General features: G+C 44.1%; 1 protein-coding gene across 2 annotated transcripts; it reads right to left on the bottom strand.

Moving 5' to 3' along the window:
• Positions 1-6,939: 6,939 nt before the first annotated feature.
• Positions 6,940-10,609, bottom strand: LOC123057394 (zinc finger MYM-type protein 1-like). 2 transcript variants are annotated; one of them, XM_044480391.1, is made up of 4 exons: positions 10,524-10,609; positions 8,760-10,307; positions 7,791-8,567; positions 6,940-7,553 (listed from the first exon to the last, which is right to left on the bottom strand). In XM_044480391.1, the coding sequence occupies exons 2-3, from the start codon at positions 9,708-9,710 to the stop codon at positions 7,794-7,796; spliced, it is 1,725 nt and encodes a 574-aa protein (XP_044336326.1). In that variant the 5' UTR covers positions 9,711-10,307; positions 10,524-10,609; the 3' UTR covers positions 6,940-7,553; positions 7,791-7,793. The 2 variants fall into 2 exon arrangements, with proteins under 2 accessions (XP_044336326.1, XP_044336325.1); XM_044480390.1 differs by having other exon boundaries at positions 7,791-10,307.
• Positions 10,610-17,458: the final 6,849 nt, after the last annotated feature.

Genomic DNA, 17,458 nt, shown 5'->3' with positions numbered 1-17,458 from the left:
GTAGTGCAACTATAAAATCGATCTACAAGTAAAAAATATGGCCATGTTATTGCGATTGTCATGTGAGCTAAATCCAAGTAGTAGGTGAACACTAGCACTTTGCAGAGAACTGGGCAGTTTTCAACGATGAAGAAGTTGAAGCAGTTTGCATTTTAACAGAGAACTTAAACCCGTTTGCGTTATACAGAGAAGATGAACCGGTTGTACTGTGGAAAAAACCTAGTAGTAGGAGAGCCACTGAGGTTCATGGCCTCCTACGCAATGCTGCGCAATCCCCACAGGTTCGGCTGGGAATAAATGGAAGCTGTCATCACCGCATATGCTAACCCTAGGTATTCACCCCTAAAATTTCCTAAACTAAATCTGCAGCCACCGTCAGCCCCAAATCGCTAGTCAGTTTTCGCCGTTGTTGGAGCCATGATGAGGAGCCACCCCACCTACTATGCATAGCTCACCCCCTGCCTATTGGGTCCCAAATTGTGGCAGAGGTCACTACGGTGGTCTCCCCTAGCTAGTCGACTGCCGCCGCGAACGCTGACTCGAGCCACTCTTCAAAGCACGAGTGCGAGGAAGAGGGGGAGAAGGAGGAGGGGATGATGTAGGCGAGGGCGTATTCCAGATGGCAGAGGCGTCAAAGGAGCATATGTCCGCAAAGGGCTAGAACGCTGCCGAGCTCGAGGACCGCCATCCTGATGGTCCATGACATGGTTGTGAAAGATCGCGCGATCACTGAATGAATGGCTGAAAAAATGCAAGGTCACCACCAACATCGTGTTTTTGGCCAACACGAGGGGACAGTAAAAGGAGATGTTTGCCGAGCTCGGCGAAACCGGCGATGCCCAATTGAGGGGGGGGGGGGGGGGGGGGGGTGATAACGGCTGGCAACCACGACGACACGGCTTCTTGTAGATAGGTTTTTAAGTTGGCTTTAAATTATATGTAATCAGTTTGCCATCTATCGACATTTATGGGTTTCTACAATCATTCAATAAAACGGAACGCCAAGGTTAGAAAAGTCAACTCAATATTGGTAATTTGTACCAAAATATTTTAACATTGAAAATTCCAGCCAAATTCAAACTAATTCTAGCAAAATTTGAAATTTCGCAACACTAGTAGAAAACGGGCCTTTTGTCCCGGTTCGTAAGGGCCTTTGGTCCCGGTTCCTGAACCGGGACTAAAGGGTCGTTACTAATGCCCTAACCCTTTAGTCCCGGTTCAAACCAGAACCGGGACAGATGGGCCTCCACGTAGCCTGCGTGGTGAGCCCAGGCAGGAGGGCCTTTGGTCCCGGTTGGTGGCACCAACCGGGACCAATAGGCATCCACGCGTCAGCATTTCTGTGGCTGGGGTTTTTTTTTTAAGGGGGGGTTGGGGGTTTGGGGGGGTTAATTTAGGTATTTCATATATTGTGTTAGATAGCTAATTAATAGAGAGAAGTGTCCTCTCTTATGTCCGTGCTTGGTCGATGCTACGTACTATACATACGTATAGAGAGGACTAGACACGCTAGCTAGCTAGTAAGCAAACGAAGGAAACAGAAGATCGTCATGAACATATATATGCATATAGAGAGAAGTGATATCGACCACCTCTCCTTCTCTGAGAGATTGGTCGAACAACAAGTCCTCGTATATCTATCCGACACTACCGGCTACATATATACAATAATTATCTCTTACAAATATAATCGCCTAAATTACGGACTCATGGTCCACATAGTATTCTCCGTCTTCAGGGATCACGTGGTCAAGAAAGAATGCCGTCAATTCCTCTTGAATTGCTCGCATGCGATCTGGTGCTAGGAGTTCATCCTGCTGCCGAAATATCTAATTTGAAGAAGGGGTCAATACATATATATATATGAATGAATGAAACTCAACACAAATGATGGTAATAAACTAAAATTGTGAATATTATTTCTTACGCACTTCATATTGTTCGTCAGAGTACCCGCCCGCTCACAGGTCGTGTGGCGGATGGACTCACAGACGTAGTATCCACAGAAATCATTCCCTTGTTCCTGCCACAACCACTTTACAAGAAATAGAGGTCAATCAAACAGATAAGTAAGAATGCCAAATGGTATTGATGAAACTAGCGCCTGAATCAATAGCTAGGAAATGCGCGCAACATGCTACTATAGTACTTACTTTCGGGTATCTAAATTGCAGCATCCTCGGCAGTCTCGGAGATTTTTTGCTGAATTTTCTCCAAACCCTGCCCGACAAAAGAAAACAATTACTTGATATCAGGAAATGAACAAAGTTGCTGATATGGTGGATAATGATCGATTTAACTTACTTCTGGAGGATTTCAGTCATGTCCGCATACTCCTGGGGATCTTTTTGTTTAGAGTCCAAGACAGTTACTACTCCCCGCTCAAGCATAATCTCTAGGAGAATATAGTGTTACCTTCGCACGCATGCATAACTCATCAATTACATTACTATAACCTGGACTAATATATAAGGGAAACCGAATATGCACAAGATAGTAACACTCACTTGAAGTTGTAAGGAAAGAGTATTATATCTTTGTTTTCATTTATTTTGAATGATCGTAGCAAGTTGGCCTCGGTATCTGCGGGACGATGTTCAACCTCAGTTGCATCTATGAGATACGTGTTAACGAACCCAATATCATCAATTTGTCTTTTATTCAATTCGGCGATCTTCAATCTGCATAATATAGTGAGGATAATTATAAATACATGCAATGAAAGAGCTGAGCTATATAGAGAGACTTAATGACAGAAGTAGTAGTACTTACAGATAGTAGCAGGTGACCGTTGCTTTACCGAGGGCCAATTGATTGAAAAACTGATAGAACTCCTCAAATGGAATAGGCAACAGTTCAATCCCAACGAGGTCATGCTCCGGTTTAACTCTCGCATACAAAGTACTCCTCCCCCAGACTCTCTGCAGATTTTCAAGTACCAATCATGCAATCTTCGCATCATCGTTGATAGAGATTTTTCATCTTTGACGAGAGGCTTCCCGTACTCGTATCTCTGTATCTGCACGTCCATGGGATCATAATGTACATCGTCGGGCAGGTAATCGTCAAGATTGCTATAACCGGGCACCATCCTCGGATCGACGATGTCGCTAGGCACCTTGAGCGGGGGGCACGATTGATTCCCTTATTCGCCGAGCTGGGCAATTTGTTTCCCAGCTGCTCGTCGTTCTTTCATTCTTTGATTACTGACTGTACTTCCCGACCGCTCCGCTTCGGCACATGTCTTTGCAATAATGCGCTCATAGTTGCCTTTCGGCGGAGACTTGGGTGGTTTTGCCAGGGCAGCCAGAGTGCGCTTCGCTTTCACCGGATCTAACTTCTCCTCCGGAGGTGGATGTCTCTTTGCTTTCAACCCTTGAAACCAGTCATCCACTTCGGTTCGCGCCATCTTCGCGTTCTCCTCCGGGGTACTCTCGTATGGTAACTTCTCTGGAGTCTTTAGAGAAGGACCAAATCTGTATGTCCTCCCGCCTCTGGCTGTACTGCTAGACGCAGGCCGAGCAGACGGAGCGGCTGTCTTCTTTACTTGCTTACGAGGCGGAGGAGAAGGACTACGACGCGCCGAAGCAGCTGCTGGAGCGGCGGCGGGTCTCTTCCACCCTTGCTGATGAGGCGGAGAAGGAGGAGGTTGGCTGCTCGGGCGCGCAGGCGCAGGCAGAGAAGGAGGCGGAGTGCCGCCACGCGCCGGAGAAGGAACCGACCGAGTGCCCTGATCGTCACTCGCCGGAGGAGGAGGCGGTGGAGGAGGCGGAGTGCCCTGACTCGCCGGAGGAGGAGGAGGAGGAGGCGGAGGCGTCCAGTTCTGAAGGTTGATGAGATCCTTCCGCCATAGGCATGGAGTCTTTAGAGTAGAACCCAGCCGAGTCTCCCCTTCACCGGTAGGATGGTCAACCTGGAGCTCCTCAAATCCCTCCGTTATTTCATCCACCATCACCCTAGCATATCCTTCTGGAATCGGCCGGCAGTGAAAAGTTGCGCCGGGTTCAGAAGGATAAACAGAGCCAACAGCCGCCTTGACCTTCATATTAATCCATTGCGTCATAAGGTGGCAATTTTGAGCCTCCGTGATAGCATCCACGGGATAGCTGGCAGGAGCCGTCAAGACATGCTCCGGCTGAAGCAGCTCGGTGGAAGCCACGCTGCTTCTCCGCTGAGATGGCGGGGTAGCTTCGGGGGAAGCTTCAGCAGTTCGTTTGCTGCGATTTCCTTCTCGTTCCTCTATCCCGAGTACCCTTGCTTTAAGCGCCTGCAGTTTGGACTGCTGCACTTTCTTCCTCCTCTCCTGGCATTTGTAACCGCCTACGTCCGGAAACCCAGCCTTCCACGGAATGGAGCCTGGCGTGCCTCGTGTTCGTCCAGGGTGCTCAGGATTTCCGAGGGCCTTTGTGAGCTCGTCGTTCTCTCTGTCTGAAAGGAACGTCCCTTTCTGCGCTGCATCGATATAGTACCGAAGCTTCTTCAAGGGTATGTCAAGTTGCTCGTCCGTCCAAATGCACTTCCCTATTGTAGGGTCCAAGGTTCCGCCAGCCCCGAAGAACCAAGTCTGGCAACGGTCTGGCCAGTTCATTGTCTCTGGATCGATCCCTTTTTCAAACAGATCATTCTCAGCCTTGGCCCACTTAGGCCGGGCTACGAGGTAGCCACCTGACCCCGTGCGATGGTGAAGCTTCTTCTTCGCATCATTTTTCTTGTTTGTCGCCGACATCTTCTTACTCTTTTCCAATGTCTTGTTGGCCACAAATGCGGGCCAGTGATCTATGATCTTCTCCGGATCATAGATCATTTTTCTGCCATCCTCTTAAGAGCAAAAGACTTGATTAATTGCTCTTTAACTGGCTTCTCCGGATCATCCTCTGGCGGTAGGGTGAAATTTGACTTCAGCTCAGTCCAAAGATCATTTTTCTGCATATCATTGACGTAAGACACCTCAGGGTCTTCTGTAGCCGGCTTTAACCATTGCTGGATGCTGATCGGGATCTTGTCCCTAACCAGAACCCGCACTGAGCAATAAATGCGTTCTTTGTTCGGATGGGTTCAATCGGTTGGCCGTCGGGCGCGATTGCTATGATCTCAAACCTTTCATCCGAGTTCAACTTTTTCTTCGGGCCTCGTCTCTTTACCTCAGTTGTGCTCGATCCAGAGGGCTAGAAAAAAGAACAAAGACTTAATTAATATGTGTACATACCAAAACAATGAATGCATCAATTAGCTAGTCAGCACAGGCTTAACTAATATATATACCTGGCCGGACTCGGTTCGGTCACCGGAGCCGTCATCACGGTCTCCTTCTTGCACCGGCATTGGGTCACCAGAGCCGTCCTCACGTTCTCCTTCTTGCACCGGCATTAGGTCACCGGAGCCAGCTTCTTCACCCTCTCCTTCCAGACCATCGGTGTCGTTGAGAAACAACGAGACGGCATCACTTCCTTCTGCGATTATGTCCCTCAACAACGCTTCTTTTGCTTCGTCTCCGGCGGTGTCCATAGTTTCTACAAATATTTACAACATGGAAATTATTATTCAAACATGACAGATGGATATATTAGTGGCAAACGTAGAACTAGCTAGCTAATCATAGTAAGGAATCATATTAGTGTCCTCGACGATGCTTCTCTAGGGTTTGTGGTGGCCTCGAGAGAGTTTGTCGGGTAGGGGCGCGGCGGGAGGGGGTAGGAGACCGACATCTTTTTTTCTAGGGTTTGGGTGTCCTCGAGAGTTTTGGTCGAGCGAGAGGGTCGGGGGGTGCTCCCGCGGTATAAGTTATCACAGTCGAGAGGGGTTATATATATCGACCGCCCCTCATGTCGAAGTTATCCGGGAGGGGGTAATATCGACAACGACGACATACATACACAAGAAAATAATGTTATCGGGGAGGGGGTATATCGACCCCCCCCCCCACGTGTTGAAGTTATCAGGAGGGGGTTATATCGACCCCCCCCCCCCTCGTGTTGAAGTTATCGGGAGGGGGTTACATCAACCCCACCCCCCCCCCCTCGTGTTGAAGAAAACGAAGAAGAAATAAAAAAGGAGAAGAAGAAAGGAATAGAGGAGAAGATCGAAGAAGAAAAAGAAGAAAAAAAAAAGAGGAGAAGAAGAAAGTAATAGAGGAGAAGAAGAAATTTTTTCTTCTTCTCCTCTATTACTTTCTTCTTCTCCTCTTTTTTTTCTTCTCAAGTTTGTTGACACGGAAGCAAAAAGGCAGTAGCACTGTTGACACGGAATTTCGCCAATGTAAAAATTGTGCAATAGCTATTATAAAAATATAAATTAATCCGAACGATAAAAATGATGAACTGCCAAATGGGAAGAGCAAATGACTTTGTTTAACTTTGGCCGCTTACTAGAAAATAGCAGGCGCGGAAACAAAAGAAATGCACCAAATATCAATGTATAATTGTTTACATTGGCTTAGAATATGAAAATATCGGGTATTCACAAAGTTGGTAAAATGAATAAATAAAATCTCTATAAAAGGCTTTTTTCCCGATGAAATAATAACCACGAGACGCAAGATTATAGACAGCCCTAATATCTTCAAAATAGACCGCATGAAATGTCGACATAAAATCATCATGGGCGGCACTTATTTTGCAAATATTGAACAATATACATGGGAATTATTTCATCGCCGGGAATAGCAAAATATCACCGCGACATAAAAAAAGAAGACACATAGCAATCCTAATGGAATATGGGCGTGATGGATATAGCGCCACATAAGAAAAGAAAAATACCTTTCCATGTATTTATTGCGTGCCACACTAAGAAAGTAATCCTTAATGAGCCGTTGATTAGTAGCTAATTAACGGCTTAGCCCGCTATAGTTTGCTTCTTTTTGAGACAATCGTCGCCAGGCTTTATTCAGAAACCAAAATGTTTACAGGTAAAAAAACCAGATCCCCGGGTTGGCCCAACCAAACATGGCGTCCAAAGCCGAGTTGTAAAGCATGCCTAGTGAGATTGTGAGCCTCGAAATTCGAGCTCCTAAACTCATGAGCTATATTACAAGAATTAAACAGACTAGAACGATAAAAAATCTCTTGGATAATAGCCCCATACTCCGAACTGGAGTTCTTCTCAAGGATATCTGTGACCACCGTCTTGCAATCCGATGCAATATGAATCCGGTTGATGTATAAGTCTTGTGCCAGTGCTTGACCCTTCCGAAATGCCATAGCTTCCAAAGTGGCCGCTTCTGTTATGAATTTTACCTTGCAAGCAGATGCTCCCAGGAAATTTCCCTCCTCGTCGCGACACACAGCAGCAACCACACCACAAGAGCGTTCTGTCGCAACAGCCGCGTCCGTGTTTATCTTCACATATCCCCCAGGCGGAGGCACCCATGCCGTTGATCAAGTCACATTTCTTGGCCGAGCTGTTGTCTTTTTGTCCATGATCTGAATATCTCTCAGAAAATTGTTGACAAAACAGTTAGTCGCGAAAGGGCTCTCATAAATGTCTTCATGTACTGCTCTTCTTCGTGCTCGCCAGATTGACCACAATGCAGGGGCGGGCCCAGGAATTCAAGACTGTGTATTCAAATTTTGAATTATTATTTTTGAAAGTCTATGGCCTTCCTTTCAGGCGTATAATCAATTACAGAAGCATATTGTACTAGTTCTAAACTATATAAAAGATACCACATAATATATTATATTCACAAAAATTGATCATAACTTGGTATTGTTCACCATATGGAAGTAAAAACATTGTTCAACATATCATTGCAAAAATCTAAAATATATATAGGATCGATAAAAACTTACAAATCACAGGATAACTTTGCGATCCTTGATGCTTTGAAAATGTGTGATAATGTCCTCATCCTTAACTTGCAAGAAGAAATCCCTTTCAATGAATGTGACCAAGCAACCATTCAAGTATTTTTGCCCCATCTTGCTTCTTAGCTTGTTTTTTATATAGTTCATTGATGAAAAGACCCTCTCAACACCGGCTGTTGCAACAGGAAGGACTAGCACCAATTTGAGCAGTTTGTAAACAATATCATACCGAAGAGCCCTCCCTGTTCTAACATGCATCATAGACAACTCTGCTAGACTTCTCAAGTTTATGAAGTTTTCGTCATTCCTCACATCATTAATATAGAGATTCAATTGAAAAGGAAGTTGGTGCATTTCTTCAAAGTCAAAATCATGAGGATAGAACCCAGCAAGCTTAACCAGGTCATCAATATTAAAAGAAGAAAATGACTTGGCTGGACTGAATGATGCCATGCATCTAAGTAGCTCCGTGTTTACCTCATCAAACATGTTATTAAGCTCTTGAACTTGCCTATCAATGACACCCAAAAACATATCAGCATGGAACCGGTGGTAATTCATGGCATTTTTATAGAACGCTCTTGCTCTTTGTATAGGCTTGTACTTCCCATCCATGTCAACACATCTGACATTGTGCTTCACACAAAAAGAAGTGACATTCTCAAGGAATTCTTTCCATCCATCATCTTCTCTTAGAACTTGCAGTTGTACCTTTGTGAACTCGAGAAGATCAACTGCATTCACGATATCTTGATCCCTCTTCTGCAAAGCGTTACTTAAGTCACTTGTGTACCCAAATATTTCATTCATCAAGTGAAACATGAAAACAAACTCAAATGATTTAAATACTTCCAACATAGTTTGAGCTCCTAAAGCCTCTGCCGAATTACTTTCTTTCCAAAGCCTAAAGAGAACTTTCCTGATTGAAGGATACAAAGACATAACATGCATTACCGTTGTGTAGTGAGATCCCCATCGTGTGTCACCGGGCCTTGCTAGGCCCATCTCTTGATTCAAACCTTGGCCAGCTTCAATTTCACCTAGTTTCAATGCTTCAATCATATACTCAGCCTGAGCTACGCGAAGCATGCGGATCTTTTTACATGACATCCCAAGAACATTCAATAAATATGCAAGGTGCCCAAAGAACCATTTGCAATCAATATTCTCCTTAGCAACAGCTACAAGGGTTAGTTGAAGCTGATGGGAGAAGCAATGAACATAATAAGCAGAAGGAGAATCTTCCATGATTAGTTTCTTCAAACCGTCATACCCTTGCCCACGTACCTTGGATATCGGCAGTTGATACTTCATAAGCAAGGTCTGAATTGCTTCTTTAAGAGTCAATGATGTAGTATCCTCAACTTGAGCAAGACCAAGAAACCTTTCAACCGGCTCCCCTATTTTATTGACAAATCGCAAGCAAAGAGCTAACTGTTCTTGTTGGTATGCATCACTAGATTCATCAGCAAGAATTGTGAAACACTCATCACCAAGTTCCTCTATGACAAATTTTGTTGTTTCATGAGCACAAGAACTAATAAGCTGTTTTTCAATCTTGTGATCTATCATCTGACAATTCTGTGGAGCATTTCCTAAAACAACCTTATTAACTTCTTCAAAGTTGCCTGCCAGCCATTGCAAAAGTTCTCGGAAATTTCCTTTATTTTTAGAATCCTTTCCCTCATCATGACCACGAAAAGCCAACCCCTGATGCAAAATAAATTTTATGCACTCAAGTGACCATTTTAATCGAGCTAGATACTCAGCCTTGTACTGTGTGGTCTGTGAGGAAATGGCCTCACGGATTGATGCTTTAGGTTTGATGAACAAATTATATTTCTCTTCGGCTTCACAATGAGCACTATTCACCTCACCAGCATGCTTACGAAATCTCTCTTTCATATTCTAATTTTTGAACCCTCCATTAACAAAACTATCTCCACCAGCAAATTTAGTACTATCTTTGAACAAATGGCAAAAAAAGCAATATGCAGCATCTTTATCCACACTATACTCAAGCCACTTATACTCATCAAACCAAGCCGGTTGGGAGCGACGCTTACCTCCGCAGTCATGTTGCGGAAAATCTTTCTTCCGCATCTTTGGTTTACATCATCCCAATGCAATGTAGGCCCTTCTAACTAAATCTTGTTCATTAACATCATAGCTTGAGATAGGAGTCCTCAACCCAGGATCAGGCTCGATGTTATAAATGTCATCATCACTATCCTCATCACTAGAATCAGATTCATCTAGGGCCATAGATTCATCATCATCTTCTGCTATTGGGGCCTCTGTGTCAGGAGCTCTCTCGGGTTCAGGTGGTATTGTGTGTGTCTCACTACCACTTTGCCCTTCAAAAATTACCAATTGCATCTGACTTTCATTGGAAGATGGGGTAGCACTCGTTGGTTCAGGTTGTTTTCTTTTTGCAGCAACTCTTTTCATGAAAGCTCTCAAATCAGTAGTGCCAGTATTCTTACTCTTCATGTTTTACACCTGAAAAGTAAAGTTGCTCAAGTTTTAGAGTACTAATCATTATACATAACGCTCACTGGAACAAATTCAGAATTTATAAACGTTCTCTCATTACAAACTCGAATGGAAAATTGTAAATTCTCATGTCTAAACAATTCTTAATTGACTGCAAACTAGTCTCTAATTTCACTATATTAAAACAAGAAAGACAAGTGATTAGTGGTCAAACTAACTTACTTAGTCTTGCACTTCTGTACTGCACCCTGCTGCGTGGACAATATGAGAGCAAAAGCGTTGCCTAGCTGCCTGAATTCAGTTCGACACTGATAAATAAATTCAGTTAGAACACGGGCATGAGAGGAGAGAGCCCAATTTCTGGGTCAAGTGATTCGTACATCTAATTAGTGATTATACCTTCGATAGTTGAATTCGAGTTGTGCTTTGAAATTAGATTGATTCCTGCAATCCTGCTACCCGCCACCTACAACAGAGATTAGAAAGTTGAGAACCAAAAGGGGCAAGGGATTAGGGATTCAGGGATGTATTCGTCGGGCGTGTCCACGCTGCAGCCGCCGCCGCGCGTACCTGCAACCGATCGCCGATCAAGCGATGGCAGCTCTGGACCCTGGCCGCCGTGCGGTGCCGATCAGGAGGCGGTTCGTTGCTTGGCCGCTTGGGTCGCGTGCGGCGAGTGGAGAACTCGAGAACAGGGGCGGCGCTGCCGGTTCGTGTGCCTGGCTCTGATCGATGGAATTTTTTCTGTGCGATGATGGATGTGTGCGAGTGACTTGGGCCAACGGGCCATGCCTGGTTCGTGGTGATGAGGAGAAGTAGACAATGGGCTGCCTCACTTTTTAGGCTGAAAAGCTTAACTCGACGCTCTGGATGTGTCGGTATCGTTTTTTCTTATACAACATAGTATATAGACTATATATACCTAGTTTTTTCACAAAAATAATGGGTATTCAACTGAATACCCTTGAATTGAGGTGGGCCCGCCCACCACAAGGTTACCACTACTCGCCCGCTATAGTTTGCTATGTTGCATGCGTTTTTTTTTTTGAGGGAATGCTATGTTGCATGCGTGCATTCAAGAGTGATGCACGGCCCATACGGTAGACGGAATAGAAAAAATGAAGTCTGGCCCATGGTGATTACCCACGTACGTAGTGGAGTCAAACTGGGGTGGACTAGCTACTGATTAAGGAAATAAGCCAAAGAAAAGAAAAAGCAGTGCACTCCCACGATCCCCACGATCAGCATGATCTCCAGAAAGTGGGTGCGTCCCTGAGCGAAGCCTTGTGCTGCCCCCACCTATAAATACCACCAGGGGGCGCTCTTTTTTCCTAGCCGCTCCGCTGTGCTGCCGCTTACTGCTGCTCTGTTTTTCCCCGGCCGGCCGCTGCTGCTCTGCCGCTACTTTCCAACTTGTAAAAATATATCAGCCTCCCACCATCTCATCACGTCATAAAAAAATATATGCCAACACACAACAGCGTAGCACCAATATAATACATGTGGCCACCACCGAATGAAATTTCTGTACATAGTGTGGGTTAATTTACAGATAATATATAATTATACTCCCAGAAAGGGACCATAAAAATATCGGATTATTAAAAGAGAACACACTTCATCATCTCCCATACACACCAAACCATCTTTTTTTACGAATTCATAACAATACCTACCGCGCAACGAAGCGAGTCCATTCTTTGTAGTATTAACTAAATCTCCAAGCCTATCACAACAGTTGTAAAGAATAATTAAGAGTTTGATTAGCATTATAGTTGAAGTGTGACCTTAATCATGGTAGCCTAACCAAAATTCGCCTAACTTATTTGTTCATGTGGTTACTATCGATCAATTCAGCAAAACATGTTAGCCGTGCTTTTAGCTGCTTGTTGTGTTTGCCTCAAGACAAAGGCCAGGCCGGCCGGTTCAAAATGCTGGCAGGCCACAAGAGCCTGCCTGCCTGCTTGTCTCTGTCTCTGTTGATCTCGCACTCGCAGTACGTACTAGTCGATCTGATGCACCATTCTACGTCGACCAAGCACGGAGAAAGAAAGAACACTTCTCCCTATTAGCTAGCTAAAACTATATATGAAAACCCTAAATTAACCCTCCAAAACCCCCTAACCCCCCCCCCCTAAAAAACCCTAACTGCTTACGCGTGGATGCCTTTTGGTTCCGGTTGGTGTTACCAACCGGGACTAAAGGTCTTCCTGCCTGGGCGCCTCACAGCTGCCACGTGGAGCCCCTTCTGTCCCGGTTCGTAAGCGACCCGGGACTAAAGGTCTTGGGCTTTAGTCCCGGTTCCAAAACCGAGGCTAAAGGGCCTCTGGAACCGGGATAAATGCGATGTTTTCTACTAGTGAAACACTGCAAATCTTGCGTCTTTGACGACGGCACCCCCTTATCCGCGCAGCTGTGCCTAGACATTCGCGAAGAAGCACGCTCGTGGTTCAAAGCAGGGGCTACAGTCTAGCATCCATAGTACCGTAGACAACTGATGATTGTACTGGGGCTGAGTGTACCCATTCCCTCTCATGCTCGCGCTAGCAGCTACACCATCCTTGTGTACGTAGCACTCTAGCGCCCCCCTCCCTTCTATGTACGCTCAATTATCTACCTATCAATGAATTATACGCAAACATTGCATACTCACGAAAAAATATTTGCACGTCACGGAGTGACAAATCCCAGTCTTGATCCATGCCAACTCAACAGACACCCTCGGAGATACCTGTAGAGCACCTTTATAGTCACCCAATTACGTTTTTGGTACACACAAGGCACTCCTCCGGTGTCAGTGAGTTGCATGATCCCATGGTCATAGGAACATATACTTGACATGCAGAAAAACGACGGCAATAAACTTGATACGATCATATGCTACGTTCATAGTTTGGGTCTTGTCCCATCACATCAATCTACTAATGATGTGATCCCGTTATCAAATGACAACTCATGTCCATGGCTTGGAAAACCGTAGCCATCTTTGAGCAACGAGCTAGCCCAGTAGAGGCTTACTAGGGACATGTTGTTGTCTATGTATCCACACATTTATTTGAGTTTCCGGTCAATACAATTATAGCATGGATAATAAACAATTATCATGAACAAGGAAATATAATAATAACCACTTGATTATTGCCTCTAGGTCATATTTCATAATGTGCCAGTGTGAGGAATATTGGGACGTGGGCAGCCTCAGGGAACAGGAGCTACGTCGATTCGCCCATGAAAGGAGATCTCTCCACCCCCCCCCCCCCCCCCCCACATCTTCCTCCCCTTCACCCTCATACCTTGATATGGTGCCATGGTAACGGTGCCGGAACTTGCAGCGAGAACTAACAAATAAGTAAAAAAAAATACATTGACATTGACTAAAAATAGACATATATATTGAGTGCCAAAAATTGGAATAAAACATTGGCACCCATTGGCAATACCTGCAAATTTGGAAAAAGATGACATCCAATATCGTAAAAGCAGAAGAACTCGCACGAATCCAGCCAAACCTAATTGAACTAGTCAATAACTACACCAAAAAATTACTAACTAGCTCAGGGAAAATTAAACATAACTGAACTACATTTTTAGAGGTCTTCTAATTGTTCATTACCTAGTTACTAACTAGTAAGTAACTAATCCACCGGAATCAACCTAATTATTTTTACTAAAACCTCCAATACTTAACTACACACTATGTTCATGTCTATCTCTACCAATATTTTCTAACATATAAAAACAGAATGTAAACAAAAAGAAAGAAAAAAGAGGTGGCACCGCTGACCATGGACTGGAGGACGTCGGCGGCGTGGGAGGTGGAGGAGGTAGACGGAGACGAAGGGATGTGGGGGGATGAAATCTTGGCAGGCAGACAACATTGGGGTAGGCAGAGGCGCGGACGATGTTGGAGGATGCGGCGGCCTAGTCGTTTGACTCTGTGTGCATGGCGTTGAAGTAGTCGGCGATACAGCTAGCCGACGAGAGATGTGGTGCATCATGGAGGGGTGCTTGGCGGCAGGAGCGATGGAGGTGGTGGCGGGCGGGGAGAGAGAGAGAGAGAGAGAGAGAGAGAGAGAGAGAGAGAGAGAGAGAGAGAGAGAGAGAGAGAGAGAGAGAGAGAGAGAGAGAGAGAGAAATAGATCACGTGCGTGAGAGACACAGTTTTGTGCCAATTTAGTTTATGGACAGTCAGGCATACCCATAACGTATTGACTGGAATACATTTCCTTATGTATTATGCATGATGTCTCAAATCTGTCAGGTCAATGCCGTTGTACACAAAGCATTGCTATGTTCTAACGTATGGGATTCAAAGATAATATTTTGCAACTAGCCCATGCGAACACATGATTTCATGACTAGTGTCCATAGTAATTGACTAGATTTGGGTGTAGCATATTATGTGTAGGATTGGGGGACACAGGGAATAATTGAAATCGATAAACATGACTTCACGAAAGGTAGTGATAACGAAAAAGAAAACATAAGTTCGAGATGGATCGTTTGAGGTTTTTACGCACCCAATGGCTTTTGCAAGCGAATATTACATAACTATCAATAAATATGGAGCAAAGCTACATTCACATCACACACCAGTTTTAAATCAAGCGTAAAACTGTACTACATAATTTCCCCTTTTTATGCATCACATAGATGGATATTTTTAGAATGAAAGTTTGTGAATTCACAGTACATCTAACAAAGTAGACTACGACTGACTCTTATAAGATTCTTTACCCCAAAAAAAATCAAAAGTTCGATTTGTGTTTATTTTCTCAATACAAGAAGTGCTTTTTGTCTCATGACATTGCCAAACTTAGCTTCCAATATTTATACATAGCGCTCGCTCAAGTGAATCTATTCCACACGATAGCATATAAATAGATTTTGATATCTAATGATGAGTAAATAAAGTTTTCTTCAATATAGTCTAGAATACACACAGAAAATATACGGAGGAGCATATTATAAAATGTGGCTTCTAAAAATATTTATGCGTCTATATTTTATAATGGGTCGAGTATCAAGTAGCTTACCATGTGACTGTCAAGCATGTTGAGCCACAAATCCCTTAGCAACTCCCTGAAATTTCTGGCTACTCGCTATTATGTTCTCCTGCCTCAGCCGACATGGAAATAAAACTTATCCACTGCATTTCCTCTCTCCTCACCAGCTGTAAGATCATGTGCAAAGTGGTAGGTGTACCGTTGCAGGAAATAATGGTGAGAGACAAAGATAATGAACCCCTATGGTTCTATATGAAGTCCCTTATGCATGCCATCAACATCACACTTCTATCACAACTTTTGTCTACCGTCTCCTTAGGTCCCTTAGAAGCTAGCACATATTATATTGGTGAGGAGAGCTCAAGATGCACCAAATGTGTAGTAGAATTGTGAATATTTGATTGCATTAGCATCAACTAAAGTTAAGTTGATGGCACAAACTAATCAACAAGCTTTCTCAGATCATGATAATATGTAGGATTGGGAGACACCGAGAATTGCCTGCAACGTCCATGAAAGGTTCATGGTAGGAATAATACAATGTTGGGGTCCATGATTGGAAACGACCAAACATGCATGTTCCGCGACTCCAGAAGCCTTGGCACGAGTGCGGCGGTAGTTTTCCTTTTATCGACCGATTGCGTTGTGGAATTCACAGCATCAGATGCTCTCGGTTTTTACTTCCTGTGAGGACATATAGTTGACATTTTTTTTAAATACATCAACATTCCTAAGAGTATACCTTTTCCTTGATATCCGTGAGCATTGCTTCAACACATGAAAAATTTACAATTACTTATATAATAAATAATTATATCAAATTAGTGAAACATACATAACATCTATATATAAATGAATTAGTGTTTGTTTACGCCCACATGAGAACAACTATCTCCTTTAAATCTCGTTCTGCCCACCAAGTACTCTCCGGACGAGTAGGAAAAAACTGAAATTTGTACCAAACTCCTCTCGAGAGATGAGGTCAATGTCAGGCTTTGCAATACTAGGAGCGACGCTGATAGATAGAAATGCAACATGATTTTTTTTTATAAGTATTAATCTTCACATAAACTCGTTTTTTACAAACTGCTGTATGGACTGACAAGTAATACTGCTAATGGCGGCTGGATTCGAACCGCTAGTGGTCATTTGGAGTAGACAGCTGCTCCATATTAAGGTGCTGTTGAGCATACATGCGGTGCAGGTGGTCATTTGCAGTGCAGGTCACGCTACTATTTTTGGCAGATTTTCGTCCATGCGTGGACTGGCCCATTCTAAAGGTCATCATTTGGTCAGCATACATGCTGGCTGACACGACTGTCATATCGCCGGGAGACCTTCCTGTGGTTGTCAGATCTCCTGAGCACCACCTTATGGCGCTCTAGGCACCGTTGTTTCTGGTGCACCTTGGAGGCCAAGACAACATCAGCGTCTATGCCATCAAGGACAGTCAGCTGTGGCGGTGTCGCCTGCTGACTTTGGGTGTGCAGCTCCGTTCCTAAATATAAGTCTTTCTAGAGATTTCAATAATGACTACATACAGAGGGAAATGTGTGAATCTACCCTCTAAAATATGTCTACATACATCCGTATGAAGTTCGCATTAAAATCTCTAAAAAAACTTATATTTTGAAACGGAGGAAGTATGTGTCATCCATTCTGTTCCGCCCATCCTTGCTCCGTTTAACCACCATCCTCATGTGTGGTGCGGGAAAGAGTGTGGGCGCTCATGGGCGCAAACAGTTCTGGCAGTAGCAACCTATAGGTATTTTGTCTCTGAGCAGGAAGCTGACGCTTTGTCTGCCATCGTCACTCCAAGCTAGAGGGTTGAAGTGTATCTGGAACCCGAAGTCTCTGTGCTACTCGTAGCTCACTCATTGTTAGAAATCTCCGAGCAACTGTTCGAGGGACCAGTACGTTATGTGAAGATTGAGATTGGGAGAAGATCTCATCAGAACCCTATGAAACTCGCACACAACATACCTGTGTGCAGATATTTCTCGAATGTTGGTGGCAGTTTCGCTACTTTAACCTGTCTTATAATTAAGAAAATTATGACGCCATCTTTTATCAGGTCAGTCTTTTGAACTTTATTTGTAAAGCACCATGAAGGCCCATTTTAATAGTTATATCTCACCTATTGGAATCCAA

Source organism: Triticum aestivum, chromosome 3A (genome assembly GCF_018294505.1).
Source record: "Triticum aestivum cultivar Chinese Spring chromosome 3A, IWGSC CS RefSeq v2.1, whole genome shotgun sequence".
Lineage (NCBI taxonomy): Eukaryota > Viridiplantae > Streptophyta > Magnoliopsida > Poales > Poaceae > Triticum > Triticum aestivum.
The sequence above is the reverse complement of the archived record's forward strand: the minus strand, read 5'-3'. Positions and strand labels throughout refer to the sequence as shown.

Excerpts from the sequence above, each read along its gene's own strand:
- LOC123057394 (XM_044480390.1), bottom strand. The coding sequence starts at position 9,710 with ATGAAAGAGAGATTTCGTAAGCATGCTGGTGAGGTGAATAGTGCTCAT.